This window comes from Cebidichthys violaceus, unplaced genomic scaffold (assembly GCF_023349555.1).
Source record: "Cebidichthys violaceus isolate CVI_PGR_0920_01 unplaced genomic scaffold, fCebVio1.0.p SCAF_76, whole genome shotgun sequence".
In the NCBI taxonomy this organism is placed as follows: domain Eukaryota; kingdom Metazoa; phylum Chordata; class Actinopteri; order Perciformes; family Stichaeidae; genus Cebidichthys; species Cebidichthys violaceus.
In genome coordinates, this window is record NW_027176960.1 from 297,501 (window position 1) to 314,019 (window position 16,519).

The 16,519-nt window shown below is 47.0% G+C and overlaps 2 protein-coding genes across 2 annotated transcripts in view; one reads left to right on the top strand and one right to left on the bottom strand.

Annotated features, from left to right (window-relative positions):
- The window catches only part of dnah5l (dynein, axonemal, heavy chain 5 like), a 41,692-nt gene extending 33,853 nt beyond the window's left edge, over positions 1 to 7,839 (top strand). Inside the window, exons 76-97 of the mRNA XM_068737135.1 lie at positions 76 to 180; positions 271 to 384; positions 473 to 649; positions 816 to 1,010; positions 1,271 to 1,426; positions 1,545 to 1,727; positions 1,910 to 2,080; positions 2,173 to 2,424; positions 2,520 to 2,646; positions 2,758 to 2,879; positions 2,962 to 3,111; positions 3,214 to 3,378; positions 3,699 to 3,916; positions 4,019 to 4,074; positions 4,220 to 4,341; positions 4,491 to 4,641; positions 4,885 to 5,084; positions 5,200 to 5,388; positions 5,554 to 5,686; positions 6,005 to 6,213; positions 6,299 to 6,520; positions 6,947 to 7,839. Coding sequence (XP_068593236.1) covers positions 76 to 180; positions 271 to 384; positions 473 to 649; positions 816 to 1,010; positions 1,271 to 1,426; positions 1,545 to 1,727; positions 1,910 to 2,080; positions 2,173 to 2,424; positions 2,520 to 2,646; positions 2,758 to 2,879; positions 2,962 to 3,111; positions 3,214 to 3,378; positions 3,699 to 3,916; positions 4,019 to 4,074; positions 4,220 to 4,341; positions 4,491 to 4,641; positions 4,885 to 5,084; positions 5,200 to 5,388; positions 5,554 to 5,686; positions 6,005 to 6,213; positions 6,299 to 6,520; positions 6,947 to 7,165 — 3,636 coding nt within the window. The 3' untranslated portion in view covers positions 7,166 to 7,839. The remainder of the gene's footprint in view (positions 1 to 75; positions 181 to 270; positions 385 to 472; positions 650 to 815; positions 1,011 to 1,270; positions 1,427 to 1,544; positions 1,728 to 1,909; positions 2,081 to 2,172; positions 2,425 to 2,519; positions 2,647 to 2,757; positions 2,880 to 2,961; positions 3,112 to 3,213; positions 3,379 to 3,698; positions 3,917 to 4,018; positions 4,075 to 4,219; positions 4,342 to 4,490; positions 4,642 to 4,884; positions 5,085 to 5,199; positions 5,389 to 5,553; positions 5,687 to 6,004; positions 6,214 to 6,298; positions 6,521 to 6,946) is intronic.
- A 92-nt stretch (positions 7,840 to 7,931) lies between these two features.
- On the bottom strand, positions 7,932 to 14,799 carry LOC137892143 (caveolae-associated protein 4a-like). Its single transcript, XM_068737072.1, has 2 exons — positions 13,902 to 14,799; positions 7,932 to 9,979 (listed from the first exon to the last, which is right to left on the bottom strand). The coding sequence occupies exons 1-2, from the start codon at positions 14,262 to 14,264 to the stop codon at positions 9,395 to 9,397; spliced, it is 948 nt and encodes a 315-aa protein (XP_068593173.1). The 5' UTR covers positions 14,265 to 14,799; the 3' UTR covers positions 7,932 to 9,394.
- Between the last annotated feature and the right edge of the window lie 1,720 nt (positions 14,800 to 16,519).

Consider the following 16,519-nt stretch of genomic DNA (forward strand, 5'->3'; position numbering starts at 1 on the left):
TGGTAGAAACACACACTCTGATTCAGTGTGTGTGTGTGTGTGTGTGTGTGTGTGTGTGTGTGTGTGTGTGTACAGGCTAACCTGACCCTGCAGGAGGCTCGTCTTGTTGTCGCTCAGACTGAACTCTCTAAAGCTCAGGAACAGCTGGATGCCAAACAGCAGGAGCTGGACGCAGTTCAGGTCACACACACACACACACACACACACACACACTTACACTCACACTCACACACCTCTAAATGAAGTATAAACCTCCGGGTTCAACTTAAGGCGCTTTACGAGGCGGCTATGAAGGAGAACCAGGACCTGGAGGACGACGCCCAGACCTGCCGCCGCAAGATGTCCAACGCCACGGCTCTGATCGACGGGCTGGGAGGAGAGAAGGTCAGAGCCGTCCATCTGTCCGTCACTCACCCATCACCTGTGACTCACCCATCACTCACCCCCCTCTCCTGGTCCTGCTGGGTTTCAGGTCCGGTGGACCGACAGCAGCGCTGCTTTCCAGACTCAGATCAAACACCTGGTGGGGGATGTGCTCCTGTGCTCCGGCTTCCTGTCCTACGCCGGTCCTTTTAACCAGGAGTACCGCCGCCTGCTGCTGGAGCTGTGGAAGAAAGAGATGGAGGACAAGCTCCTCCCCTTCAGCCCTGTGAGACTCCTCCTCTTTAACTGTTAACGTCTCTTTAAACACGTTTTAGTAGCAGATGTACACTGATGTCAAACAAATCAGTTATTATTATGAATTAAAAAGCTCATCTTTCTACTAGATTTAACTGAGTTTGTTGAAAACCGGGGTCCCACTGATCTCTGTGCAGGACCTGGACGTGATTGGTCTGCTGGTGGACAACGCCACGGTGAGCGAGTGGAACCTGCAGGGTCTACCCAGCGACGACCTGTCCATCCAGAACGGCATCGTGGTGACCAAGGCGTCGCGCTACCCGCTGCTGATAGACCCCCAGGGCCAGGGCAAGACCTGGATCCAGAACAGAGAGAGAGACCAGCAGCTGCAGGTGAGCTCTTAGATACGCCCCCTGCAGGTCAGGTCTTAGATACGCCCCCTGCAGGCGAGGTCTTAGATACGCCCCCTGCAGGTGAGGTCTTAGACACGCCCCCTGCAGGCGAGGTCTTAGATACGCCCCCTGCAGGTGAGGTCTTAGACACGCCCCCTGCAGGTGAGGTCTTAGACACGCCCCCTGCAGGTGAGAAGTAAGAACAACAACAAAGACACGGGAAATCATAATACATCTTTTGGTCTTCTTCTGCGTCCCAGGTGACGTCTCTGAATCACAAATATTTCCGGTCCCACCTGGAGGACAGTCTGTCTCTGGGGCGCCCCCTGCTGCTGGAGGACGTAGGGGAGGAACTGGACCCTGTCCTGGACAACATCCTGGACAAAAACTACATCAAGTCTGGATCCACTTACAAAGTCTGTGACTTCTAGTTGAATCTAAAAAAATACAGCAAAACCTCACGTCTCTCTACTAATAAAATATATTTATATATATATATTTATATATAAAGAAGTTTGTGGTTTCCTCCTGCAGGTGAAGGTAGGAGATAAGGAGGTGGACGTGATGAAGGGCTTCACACTCTACATCACCACCAAGCTGGCCAACCCGACCTACAGCCCCGAGGTCAGCGCCAGGACGGCCGTGGTCGACTTCACCGTCACCCGGCGCGGCCTGGAGGACCAGCTGCTGGGTCGGGTCCTCCTGCTGGAGAAACAGGTCGCTGCACCGGGCCGACAGTCGGCTACTAAACTCTGTAGTTAGTTAGTCAGATGGTTAGATAGTTGGATAATCAGGACGGCATTCTTCTGGTCTAACTAGTCTAAATGTAAATGTAACACTCTTCCGCCAAGTTTTCATGAAATTAATCTGAATCTAAGTCGTCCCTGTGGTCCCACCAGGAGCTGGAGGGGGAGCGAGTGAAGCTCTTAGAGGAGGTGACGTCCAACAAGAGGAAGATGCAGGAGCTGGAGGACAGTCTGCTGTTCAGGCTGACCAGCACCCAGGGGTCCTTAGTGGAGGACCAGTCTCTGATTGAGGTTCTGAGGGTCACCAAGACCACGGCTCAGGAGGTGCTGCTCCCCGTCTGCGTGCCTATTCTTTATGCTTTGATGCACTCCAACAGGAAATAAACACAGGTTCTCTTTCCAACCTTTTCCTTCAGGTGAGTGAGAAGCTGTCTGTTGCGGCGGAGACGGAGGTGAAGATCAACCAGGCCAGGGAGGAGTACCGGCCGGTGGCCACCAGGGGGAGCATCCTCTACTTCCTGATCGTGGAGTTGTCGCTGGTCAACGTCATGTACCAGACGTCTTTGCGGCAGTTCCTGGGGCTCTTTGACTCGTCCATGCAGAACTCCGCCAAGTCGCAGCTCACCTCCAAACGAATTGGCAACGTCATCGACTTCCTCACCTACCAGGTGCAGTTCTCTAGCGAGGGTTGTGGTCCAAACTACACTGGATTTAGATTCAGTGTCCTGCAGGTGTAACTGGTACCTGTTTGCTCCTCCCTCAGGTTTACTGTTACACCGCCAGGAGTCTGTATGAGGAGCACAAACTGCTGTTCACGCTGCTGTTGGCTCTGAAGATCGACCTGCAGGCCGGAAACATCTCGCACCCCGAGGTGCTCACGTTCGTCAAAGGTCACACACCCATCCTCCTCCTCCTCCTCCTCCTCCTCCTCCTCTCCCTCTCTCCGTCCTTTTCCTTTATTATCAAAGCATTCTAAACGTTTGCTGTCTGTGTGTGTGTAGGCGGAGCTTCTCTGGATCTGAACTCTGTAGAATCCAAACCACGCCGATGGATTCTGGATCAGACCTGGCTCAACCTGGTGCAGCTGTCCAGCCTGCCGCCATTCACCCAGATTCTGACCCAGGTAGAACCCAGACCCGTTTACGTTGGAGCAGGTGAAGAGGGGAACTCGTAGTCCTACATAAGTTCTGGTTCCTTGTGTCCAGGTGAACCAGAACGAGCGTGCCTGGAGGACGTGGTTCGACCACCCGACGCCAGAGGACGCCGCTCTGCCGGATGGTTACGAGGAAAAGCTTGACACCTTCAGGAAGCTTCTGCTCATCCGGAGCTGGTGTCCGGACCGAACCACAGCTCAGGTCTGACTGCTACACACTGTTCTCTCGTTTACGGCTCTCTGGTTCCCTACAGTGTAACACCGAGACAATGAATTATTGTATGTATTTGTGTGTGTTGACCAGGCGCGTCACTACATCTCGGACTCTCTGGGTAAACCGTATGCTGAAGGTTTGGTTCTGGACCTGGACGCCATGTGGGCAGAGAGTGACAACAGGACGCCGATGGTCTGTCTGCTGTCGATGGGCTCTGATCCAACTGAAAACATAGAGAGACTGGCCAAGAACAAGGTGAAGGAAAGGGTTAATGTTGTTAGGTAGAATATAAACAGGGCTCATTATAAATAACCTGTGAATTCATCATCGGTGTTTCTGAATATTAAAAATCAGGTGAAAAGCTGATTGAAAACATCAGGAATCAAAAGTAGTACTAGAAATTCAAATTAGATTAAATTAGTTTAATAATATTGAAAATCTGGTTCTTCTTAGTCTCTTTTACCAAATGCTTAAAAATCACAAGTTGATGGACGTAAGCACAAGAACAGATAGATGTAAGCATGAGTTCAGCTTGATGCACAGACGAACAGCAGAGTCCTGCTCTCTGCCTGCAGGGGGCGCCGTGCCGTCCCATTTCCATGGGGCAGGGCCAGGAGGTTCACGCTCGCAGGCTATTGGCCAACAGCATGGCGGACGGCGGCTGGCTCCTCCTCCAGAACTGCCACCTGGGACTGGACTTCCTGGACGAGCTGCTGGAGACGGTCACCGCGGCGCCGCCGGACAGTGTGCACAGAGGGTTCCGGGTGTGGATGACGACCGACGTGCACCCCAGGTAACGAGACGACGCCCTGCAGGCATCCTCAGTTTAACAGTAGTGGAGCTCAGATTGAAGTTTGAAATGAATGTGTGTGTGTGTGTGTGTGTGTGTACACAGATTCCCCATCACCTTCCTTCAGTCCTCCATCAAGTTCACCAATGAACCTCCTCTTGGTAACAAACTCCCCAGTTCTTCACCTTCATGGTCTTATTTTGTCACATTTTCACTTTCGTCGTTTTTATCGTGGCTAATTGATTGATTGACACATTAAGTCTTTTATTATTATTTGAATGAAACGTGTTCCTTTGCTCCTCACAGGGATGAAAGCCGGTCTGAAGAGGACTTTCAGCGGCGTCACTCAGGATCAGTTGGAGATCAGTAACCTGGCTCAGTGGAAGCCTCTGCTGTACGCTGTGGCCTTCCTGCACTCCACTGTGCAGGTCTGTTCACAGACAGTTTAATATCATAATGTACATTTGATAAAAAAAAACATATTCAGATATTCACAACAGAAAGTCTCTGCAAAGATGATGCTCATAGAATGCTCATAATGTTTCTCCTCTTGCCTCCTCCTTTGTCCTCCCGTCAGGAGCGTCGTAAGTTCGGTCCTCTCGGCTGGAACATCCCCTACGAGTTCAACCAGGCAGATTTTACTTCCAGCATGCAGTTTGTGCAGAACCACCTGGACGACCTGGACTCAAAGAGAGGAGTCAACTGGAGCTGCCTGCGCTACATGCTGGGTCAGTCCTCTTTATGTTCACTCTGCTCTTCATAATACCGGACAAGAAGGTCCTGAAGCAGACTGGGCTTCATCCATCAGATACACAACAAGAGACAACATGACAAGAGACAACACGACATGAGACAACACGACAAAGATGTGACGCAACAAGATACATTATGATACCACAAGATACGAAACGACACAACAAGATACGGCAACATCAGCTCATTAGGTCATCAGATATTTTGTCCATGCCCAGGTGAGGTCCAGTATGGCGGCCGGGTGACGGACGACTTGGACAAACGTCTCCTCAACACCTTCACTCGTGTCTGGTTCAGCGAGAACACCTTCAGCGACAAGTTCTGCTTCTATAAGGGCTACAGCGTCCCCGGCAGGGCCAAGACGATCCAGGACATCCTGCAGCACATCGAGGCCCTGCCAATGGTGGACTCACCTGAGGTCAGCGCTCTCACACACACACACACACACACACACACACACACACACACACACACACACTCACATGGCAGGCTGGAAGCCAAGGTCACACTGGTGTCCCTGTTCATGTTTGCAGGTTTTTGGACTCCACCCCAACGCTGACATCACCTACCAGACCAACCTGGCCAACGAGACGCTCAGCACCATCGTCAACATCCAACCGAAGGACAGCGGGGGCGGGACCGGGGAGACCAGGGAGGCCAGCGTCCAGAGACTAGCCAGTGAGATGCTGGAGAAGCTCCCACCTGACTACGTCCCTCATGAGGTGTGTGTTCAGTGAGCCAGGTGCGCCTCTGTACTGTCTCTGTCTACACTTACTAAAGGTCTCTCAATCGAAACACTCAGGACAGAAGTAGTTTGGTGACGTTAATCTAATCACGTGTCTCAAGTCTCTCTGCACAGATGTTGACGAACTGAGTGTGTTTTGAAGGTAAAAAGTCAACTGCAGAGGATGGGTCCATTTCAGCCAATGAACATCTTCCTACGACAGGAAGTGGACCGCATGCAGCGAGTCATCAGCAGCGTACGGAGCACGCTCACCGACCTCCAACTGGCCATCGACGGTCCGTCACAGCACACACACACACACACACACACACACACACACACACACCACAAGTCTCCGCCCAGAAAAGTAGGGCTGTAACCAGTCTGGCATGAAAGCATGGTGGTATTAGCAAGCTAGCTAAGTAGCCAGCCATCCGCTAGCTCATTTCACCATGCTTTCTTGCTACATCTCTCTCATAGTTTAGCCTATTAGCAGAAGGCTAAGCTAAACGATTAGCAGCATTTTCTCTCCATCTCTGAAACGCTTCTCAGACATTGCAGATATTATAGATATAGATATCGCTCGAGTCCATTTGACACCACCTGCGTCACAGGCACCATCATCATGTCGGAGGACCTGCGCGACGCTCTCGACTGCGCGTTTGACGCCCGGATCCCCCGCCTGTGGCTGCGGCTCAGCTGGCCATCGGCGACGCTGGGCTTCTGGTTCAGCGAGCTGCTGGAGAGGAACCGGCAGCTCAGCGGCTGGATCGGCACCAGCCGACCCAACCAGTTCTGGCTCACTGGCTTCTTCAACCCGCAGGTGGGTTTCAGACTCGTCCAGAACCGTTTGTACTCGGTCCCGTCACGACCATCTTGAGTTCACGTTGTTGTTGTTTTACTCAAAGGGTTTTCTGACCGCCATGCGCCAAGAGACGACGCGCGCCAACCTGTCCAGGGGCTGGGCCTTGGATACCGTCACCTTTAGCAACGACGTCACTAAGATGATGAGCGAGGACGTGTCGGCTCCGCCCCCAGAGGATGTGGGCGGGGTCTACATCTACGGCCTCTTCCTGGACGGGGCGGGGTGGGACCGGCGCAGCGCCAAACTGTCTGAGGCCCCGCCCAAGGTTTGTGTGTGTGTGTGTGTGTGTGTGTGTGTGTGTGTGTGTGTGTGTGTGTGTGTGTGTGTGTGTGTGTGAGTGAGTGAGTGAGTGAGTGAGTGAGTGAGTGAGTGAGTGAGTGAGTGAGTGAGTGAGTGAGTGAGTGAGTGAGTGAGTGCTTTTTAATTTAAGCAATAATGAATTATAATAATAACTTAAAAAATGTAATAGTAAATAATAAAATAAAAGGTAAAATCATGTTTAAAAATGTTTTAAGGAATGTCTTAAGGACAAATCATAAAACAGTTGAAAAATAATACAATAATAAAAACCATGAAAATAATGAAATAAAGAAGTTATATAAAATAAATAAATATGTATAGCAAAAATAATAATAGTAAAATAAAGAAAATGTGAATAATAAAAGATGAATCACAAGATGTCTCTTCTCAGGTCCTCTTCACCCCCCTCCCCGTGGTCCACGTCTACGCCGTCAGCTCAGCCAACGCGGCCGACAGTCAGCGGGCGGCGGGCGGCCCGTACTCCTGTCCGGTCTACAAGAAACCGCGTCGGACCGACCTGAACTTCATCTTCTCTCTGCAGCTGAGGAGCCTCCAGCCGCCGGAGCACTGGACCCTGAGAGGAGCCGCGCTGCTCTGCGACTGCAAGTGACCCTCCGACCGAAACTCTGCTCAGATAGGTTCAGTTCAAACTCTTCATTTCATTCATATCAAAGAAGAAATCAACAGGCAGAGGATTAAAGACTCACAGACGTATCAGGATGATGTCAGATGACAAATGTTTGTTTGTCCACCAGAGGGCGCTGACAGGTTTATTTTTACACCAAAAATAACCAAACACAGAGTCAATATTCTGACGAAGAAGAAACTCATAAAAACTAATAACACACACTCTGAAAGCCTTTACACATACATTCTCTCAAACTGATGTTTTCACACAGAACCAAATAAAAAACATAAAACAAACCTAAAAACACCGAAACATATAAAACAAACCTGACGACGTTGTAGAAGAAACAGAAGCTCACATGGTCTCCTGGATGATGAACACTGAAGCGTTCAGTCTTTGTGTTTAAGGTTCAACGGAAACGTCAGAGAACAAAGGCGTGGTTTTAAACACCATTCATTGATTTCAGCTCTCTGTGCTTCTGATCGCTGCTTTACTTTCTCTTTAGTTCCTGAAATCCAGATCACAGCTGAGATGTTTCTTCTCTCGTCTGTTCGTGAGGATGATGATGTGTTGATGAAATGATTAATGAATGAATCAATCTTAATGTAACCTCAGTTTTTATGTTTGTAAACTTATCTTTAGTTTATTAGTTGACCTCTTTGTGTCACATTTTAAATGTTTCTGGATTGATCTCAAAAGTAAAAGACTTTAAAAATGGTAATAAATCCTTCAAAATAAATCACTAGTGCAGTGAGGCTGGTTTCTTTATTGACGTTTATTCAAAAGAATCTCATCAGAGGGAATTTATACTATATTTATATATTTATATTTATACAACGAGGAAACCAAAGTCAATCAAGAAGTACAGTTATTATATCCAGAACTTTAGTGTCGTTTCCTTCATTTAAATCACTTCATATGAATGAGTGCTTTGACAGGTCGGTGCACAAGATTCTCTGACGACGTCACAGGAAATAAAACATCTTTACAGAAGAGACTAAACTACAGTCACGCTGTCACTCGCTAACAAATGCGAAAAACAAACAAGAAAAAAACTGCTTTATGTTCAGCTCGATGACATCATGCTCATATTTAAAACCCTTATTATTTCAAATGAAAGACTGGGGCAAATTAACTGACAGTAAACGATTCAACAGTAAATTGTAGAGACGGAAGCTCACGACTTTGTTCTTCTGTTCACTCAAAAATGTTTCCTTCAACAAAAACATCCGTCAGTAACGTGTGACACTAGAACTTCAAACAATACACCTTTTTAATTCTGAGTCAATCATTAATGTTTATCAATCAATAATAGACTGTTGACCCTGGACCTCCAGTATATCGATTATGTAACGGTGGTAAAGATTTTCCAAAATACTCTTAAGTGTTTGAACCAGCTGGTGTTTATCGTCTCCTAAAGTATTCTCTTCTTCGTGTTGAGGCAGCATGACACATGGCCGACATGAGCCCACGGGAAAGAAATGTGCACAATTAAAACAAATCTTTCTCTCGACGGTGAAGCCGACTGGTTTCGTCTGCTGTAGATTAACGTCAGTCCGGTTCATTCGCTCCACACCAGCTGATGGAAACGCTCCTACTTTGTTTTTGTTGTGCAACGTCTGGAAAGTTTCCTTAAAATTCGCTGGACAATTGAACGGAGACACGTCTTCTGTTAAGTCCACTTTATTCAAGTAATTTTTTTACTTTTTAACTTCAATCATTTCACTGAGTGCAAAACTCTTAATGGCATTAGTTCTCCAAACCTTTTACAGAACCAGACAAACCACCACGACCCCGCTACAGTTTCATCACCCAACATCTCAACCTCCCCATCATGCAACAACACGTGAACAGCAATGGCACGATGAAGGGAACAGTTCCTTTCTGCAGAAGAACACTTTTGTTCTTTTATTTCCCAAAGTCAGTGTTGATTGGACAACAAAACAAAACAAAAAAAAAGACTCTATTTGCTGATTTGATAATAAAAGTCCAGAACACACTGTGAAATACTCGCCATGGTTTCAGGAATCTGTTTGGTTGTCTTGATGTTCAGTCAGATTGGACTCACTTCCCTCAACAACAAATGTTCATCTTCTCTACCTGCCGCTCTGCTTGGTAGCAGCAGCCTTTAAAAACTTCTCTTTTCCGCCCTCTTAGTGGTCTCAGTGGTCCAGAGAAAACGGCCCGGATCTTTCTTCGCTGACCGGTGCTTTACGATAGCTGCTTCATGTCGTACATCGGCACCTCGGACTCGTCCGCCTTGCCCTCGTCGTCGGCCGCCTTGGTGGCGTCTGGGCTGCCCTTGCGTCCTTTGGGGGGAGGGACAGGTGCCGCTCCCTCGGCGGCGCCCTCGGCGGCGCCCTCGGCTCCTTCCTGGCCCTCCGCCACAGTCCTCTCTTTCTTCAGGTTCAGCTTGGCTGGGACGCTCTTGCTGATGGTGTCCTTCAGCCTCTCGCCCGACTGCTTCAGCCTCTCGCCGGACTGGCGGATCTTCTCGCGCCTCTCGGCCGTCACGATGCGCTCGCCGAACTTGTTGACCTTGGTGCCGAGGTTCTCGCGGGTCTTGCTCATGTTCTCCTTGGAGAAGGTGGCTTTGAAGCTCTCGATGCGCGTCAGCCCCGACTTCTTCATGCGGCCGGCCGCCGAGGAGTCGGCCTCCTCCACCACCATGTACTCTTCATCCGAGTCTGGAGGGAGCTCAAACTTGTCCGGTTCCACCTCGGCTCTGGCGCCAGTGCTGCCGCTGGGTTCTGCTGGCTCGTTGCCCGGTGAGACAGCCTTCACCTCCTGGTCACCCTGAGGGAAGAGAACATAGAACTGTGTGAACCCAGCAGAACATCATGATCACAAGACTTTGTACTTTGTTTCTTACTCATATGGACAAAGTTTAATTGTTGATGTCAGGTTTAAATCTGTCTCTGGTTAAAGTGTGTCATGCAGGCCTTGTTCCTGCCTCCGCAAATAAACTGCAGCACCTGTTTCTGCAGCTCAGTGCTCGGCTGCAGGGAGCTAAACTTATCAGCGCGCAGCAAAGCTGGATCACTTTCAGCTTCAGGCCAACGTCACGCATCCGTCTGCAACTCAAAGCTCCGGTTACAAGAACACGAAGTGGAGAGAAAAATGTTCAAGCCGAGGCTGCAAACTGTCCCACATCCCTGCAGACAAGATTCACTTTGAGAAGGTTGACCCTGATTCACCAACAGGCTGTCCCACTCAGTCCTACTGGGAGCTGACCAGTACAACAGCAGAGCACAAGTGAACGCAGAGTCAACAATACAAAGAAACAGTAGAAAGCCACATGACAACCCGGCATAAGATGTAATGTGAGTTTCTGGCCCTTAAACATTTGAGGAGAGACTTGTCCAGTTTAAGACTTTGAGCAGTTCAGAGAGGCTGTTTTCTACTTTTTGATCTACACTTGTAGTGAAATGTGAGCTGCACAGATGGCCATACATTTACTTGGGACCACCTTCACCCTCCTCAAGAACCCCTGAAGGCCCCCAGACACCAGTTTGGGTAACATCTGATCTCAGAAGCAAAGTGAGAAAATGTAAGAAAACAGATTTTTCTGAGAAATTAGAATTTTTTTGGATCAGTCCTGGATGATTTCATCCATAAAGTTAACTCAACATTCATGCTAGTTAGCTAAGTAGCCTCTAGCATGCTAATGGGAATTTGAATAAATGCATCACAAGCACTATATGACATTTCCAAAGCTTAACGGTAACAACTGAGAGTCTGCTAACAAGCAGTGTAATAAATACTCCTTCCAGCTCCTCTGTAGCTCACTAATGAACACAACGGACCAAAACCTGTGTTCAATGCTTGTATCTGGTTCTCCAACGAGAGGCAGATCCGATTAACACGCTGGCGTTCTCCGACAAATACTCTTATTATAACTGATGTGTATTTTAGAACTTTGGACAAAACCAGGCTAAATGTTTCCAGTCTTTATGCTAAGCTAGGCTAACCATGGCCTGACTCCAGGTCCGAAAATACTTGATACCTTCCCCTGAGCCCAAAATACGTTATTTAAAAATTGTGTTGTCAATCAATTAATTTGCTGAATCAATTAACGTTAACGCTGTTCATCCACTTTGTTGGAACCGACCATGAAGAACCAACGTTTCGTCACTGAGCGCCAGTTGGAAAAAAATGGTCCCAAAAGATAATTTTGTTGAAGTACAAAAAAATATGTGGTGGTCCAAAAAAAAACGCAAATGAAATGACATTCAATGAAGAGATCATGATGACCTGTTTAAGACTCAGAACTCAAAGGACTTGAGGACCTGATCCAGTTATTGGAGTCGGTATCGGGGCCGGTATCGGGGCCGGTGCGTCTCTAAACAGAACACAGTAGAACACGAGAAGTTCTTCTCTCCGGGGCAGGGGGGAGTGGTCAGATGTCATGAGCCCATCTGATCCCATGACATCACAGTTAGGTGCTGACTGAGAGGATCTCCTCCGGCGGTCCAACTCAAATCTGTCAGAACGAATCAAACGATGAGCGCAGCCTGTTAGCGGCTAACAAAAATGATTTAGATGTTCGGCGGTTATAAATCAGAGGGACAGAGAGCAGACAACTATATTAGGAGATGGTGGAGGTTCACACTCAGAATAACCTGGTCTGTCAGCGCTCAGCTGGCACACTCGCTTACTGTACAGAAACCACGTAGCATCCCATGCTAACTGAGTTCATTCGTGAGGTAAAAGAAAGACATCTTAATTTGTAAAAGTTATATCTACGTAGACACAAACGTCTCCATCCCAAAAGACATCGACACAGCACCAGTGTGCACAACGCAGCCTGACGTCCAGCAGCTGAAGGTCTGATCAACGTGTGACCTCACTGCAACCGGACCCAGGTCATTACAGAGTCCACATTACTGTAACCCAACCACACCCCAGAGAGGCATGTAGTCCTCAACGAGCTAGTCAACGTTGCTAATGTGAATGTTACATATATCAGAAGTTATTGTGTTAGCATTTTAGCATGCTAACACAATAATGTTAAGATGCACTTATGTAGTTCACAGTTCATGGTAGTCTTTGATGATGACTTGGTGAGAATGACATTCAATCTGTACAAACATGAAATTCAGGTGGAACTAAATCTTATTCTGTGTTTTATTTCTCCTTTTGGTGAAGGAGCACAAATTTAGTTTGTAAGGCTTCAATATCTAATCATTGTCAAGTTCAGTGGCATCTTTGACCTCCTAACCCAAATATAAGAGCATCTAAAAAAGTGGAGCTGCACTCATACGTTTTCAGATGCACCTTGAAGATTTCTTTTTTTCTTAAGCATAAAAGACGAATAATCATCCACCAATGGGCTCGTGCTAAATGAAAAGCCGCTCCGTGAGCTTCAGACCGGTGGTGTGACCTTTCAGCATACTGACGTTTATCCAGTGCTAAAATAACCAGCTCTCCACCGCGCTGGCAGCTGCTAACTGTGAAGGCCAAAGAAGTAAAACGAAGCTGTGTGTGTGTGTGTGTGTGTGTGTGTGTGTGTGTGTGTGTGTGTGTGTGTGTGTGTGTGTGTGTGTGTGTGTTGCTATTTCAAACTGAGATGCTCGTTGACTAACACAGTTTGTTAATGTTGAAGGAACTCTTGCTCAGTGGCCACATGTCTTCTCACAACAGTCACTTCATGTCAGACCTCAGTATCTTGACAATCTCTTTGGTTTTAATATATATATTATTTTATATATGTATATATATATATATATATAAAATAAACGGTGCCAGTATCAGTAATCTGGATCTTAAGCACGTAGAAACGGATCATTTCATATCTTTCTGAAAAGTTCTTCATGTTTCTGGACACAAAAGGCCTTTTTGTGTCCAGAAACATGAAGAACTTTTGCATGTTGCAAAATCCCCTTCAGTCTTTGAAATTTCTGAAAGAAATCTGCATCCGATCAAGAGGCAGCACCTTTGTGTTTTTCACAAACGTGTTGCCTTAACTGTAGAAACTGGACTCTGGACACTCCTTCAAACATCAACTGGCACTTTTTGGGCCTTTTTTAGTCCCACAGAACAGTTTGCCTCCTTTAGTCTACCAGGAACTGATCATTATAATTAGAGTTATGTTATTTAAGTCCTTTAGTTAGCCACATGCCAACCCTGAGGCCACCAATACAGACCCTAGACCCTTTCCTTTGGCTCCAGAGTGATGGTGACAAACAGAACATACAGAAGCTGTTTGTTGAAAGGTCTTCATGAGTCGCTCAGTTCTTTTGTAACCGAAGACCAAATTACGTTCAGTCTAATCCGATCAGGGAGGGAGAGTACTGGTTTAAGATTTGTGTCTTTGTGCTGGTTGACTGTGTCTTTGAATCGGTTCTCTCTGGATCGGCTATGACCCCTTTCAGATCGGGTTTCTTTTTTTGGAGAATTAATTTAAGCCTGTTGGGATCAGGTAGGTTCTCCACGGAATCTATTCCGGAATCTGTTCCGGAATCTGTTCCGGAATCTGTTCCATTTTTCAGTTTTCTGACCTATGTACAGTAAACCAGCTCATCTTCTGTGGACTGACTAGGAACCCTAAGAGCACTAGAAGTAGGTTTCACAGTGCAATAAGTCTCTAGAAGAGAATCAACATCCTTCTGCCCCAATACAAGAAGATTTACTTCAGCAATCAATACCCGAGAGGCAGCTGATCAGAACCCCAGAGGTCCGTGTCCACTGGTGATGAAGTACCTGAAGCATATCTTACCTGATAAATGACCACCCTGAACTTGTTCTTGGCCAGGAGGTCTCCCTGGGTGGCCTCCACCTTCTTCACCCTGATGTTCTGGTTCTCCACACGCACCCGGACGTCCTTGATGTGGCGGCTGACCTTGCGCGTCTTCTCCAGCAGCCGGTCGACGGTGGAGCTGGTATTGGCGTGGTCACCGGTCAGCTTGACCACGTCCGTCTGGATGGTCTTCACCGTGGTCTCCAGCTCCAGCTGGCGCTCCTCCATGCGCTGCTGTGTGGTCTGGACGCTGTCCATGAGGCCCGCCACTCGCTCCAGCAGCGCCATGATGCTCCCCGTGTCGTCCCCGCCGCCCGGCGCCATGCCCGGCTTGTCTGTCATGCTCGACGGTCAGAAACCCGGCGAACCCAAAATGTAGAAAGGGAAGAAGGGATGAGGAAGAGGAGGGTGGACGAAGAGGCGAGACGAGCTTCGGCGTGGACAGATAACTTTATTTTGTTATTTTGAAGGAAGGAAAGAAGATCGAAGCCACGGAGAAGAGGAGGATGAGGGTTGAGGCATCAGGGATCCGATAGAAAGAGAATGAGGAGTGAGGAGGAATAGAAACCTCCTCTGAAGGACCGGATCACCCCTCTATCACTGACCCTGAAACCGGTCAGACCAGCTGAGAGACTCCACCCTGCTGGGAGAGGGAGGGAGGGAGGGACTGGTGAGGCTAAAAGGAGAGTTTTAACAATATACTGGTAGAGTTAAAGTGACCACACTAACAATAACTATACTCAAGTGGAGATCTCATTCCAACTATTATTAATTCAGAGGTCGTGTTCCATTTGTGATGGCCCTGAGGAACTCCTGAGCTACCTGCAAACATCTCATCAACCAGAGAATTTAGAAATGAAAGTGGATATTATCGGAATGTAGGCGTTAAAGAGCGACATGGATCCTGGCTTCTCTCTGTGTTCTCTGCTGCTATAAATACAGTGAGGGTAAAGTGACTCCCTGCTCCTCTTTTAGGAGGCGAGTGTATTAAAAGGAATGGAAACCCCCCCTCCATCTATTCCTCCATCATCCATCTATCAGCCATCACCTTTTCACTTGTTCTGTCTTAATCCCTCCAGGGTTAGACTCTTCAGGTTTCCTAAAAGGATTCCTCACGCTGACACTTTTCCATCGCTGCCATCTTTGTTGGTTTCTGGAGCCTGAAGGTGACACAACGTTCAGTCCAAGCAAACACCTTCAATCATCTCTTTTTAACCGTTGAGTCCTAGTTAGTGTTCGTCCTCATTTTGATGATTTAGAGCAGAAAAAGTAGAGATGCGATCCGGGTTCACTCTTGGTTCTTAAACTTTTTGTAAGACAGTAAATCAGTGCTATTAAAAAGTACTGTACTCAGTAGTACTGAGGGAGGTGGATAATATTCGGAGAAAAAACTCCAAGATTGAATTCGTCAATTTACGAGAATCAAGCTGAATGAATGAAGTTAGGAGATAAACTTGTTTGTCAAAGAACCTCACGGCTTCATTTTGAAAGGTTGGATCAACCTCATGAATCTGATGAAGTATAATTTCATGAAGTTGTCCACTGCAGGAATAAAGTTATTTTTCTCATAAATTTGTGACTTTAGTCTTTGTCTCACGTAAACTGCTTTCTTTCTCTGTCGGAGCTTCTGATCTATTGATGGACATAAAGAGAATTTCAACAATTAAAACTAAAAATGTTTCTAGAATACATCGCCGACCCCGGCTTTAGTGAAGCACGGCTGCAGAAGCTCTTCTAGATGCATGAGAAGTCTGAACGGTAGATGTTTCATATTTGGAATCTGCTAAAATCCTAGAAAAGGTTTTAAATAGTCTTCACCCTGTGAGGACAAACGTCTCCATGTTCATCTCGTGCCCTTGAAAAGCTCAGAAAAGTTCCAAAACCCTGAAAGGCAGCCGAGAGATGACCGGAGCGCACGGTAGGAGGAGGATGAAGAAGAAAGGATGAAGATGAAGAGAGAGAAGGGGACTCCCCACCAGCTGCTGTCTCTAATTATCCCGCCGGCATGTTTATATTTAACTCGGCAGCAATCTGCCGGGAGCGCTTGGTTCTCACTCCTGCTTCACTCGAGGTGGAGTGTTCAGGTTGTTGATGTTCCCACAGCTCAGAGAGAAGTTTTATTACATTGTTGTTCTGCAGTTACTTTGATTTTGTATTAAAATTAAAATGGAAAAATGTTCTTGGAGCCAGAAAATCCTGATTTCAGTGAAGGGGTTGCTGTGAACATGAATATGTTGAAATGCAATAATCTGTAACATGATTCATATCACAAGAAGTGTAATTATTATGAGTTCTTCTAGAGATGTTTTGTGTTCCAGGTGGAGCCTCATTGGAGCATCTAGTGGCCATTAGAGGTACTGCATCACGCCACACCTTCAGCTCTCAGCTGATCAATACTATTATTGAGTCTTTGATTATGATGACAAATAATATTTTACTTTTATTTAACTAAAAAGAATAACCAGGCTCATTAAAAATGTATTTAATAAATCAATTTAAGACCTTTTTAATACGACAGAACGTGATTTAATATCACTTTCAGGATCAAACCGTTAAAGTATAAAAAGGAAACCAGCAGAAAACACTTCCTGGAAATA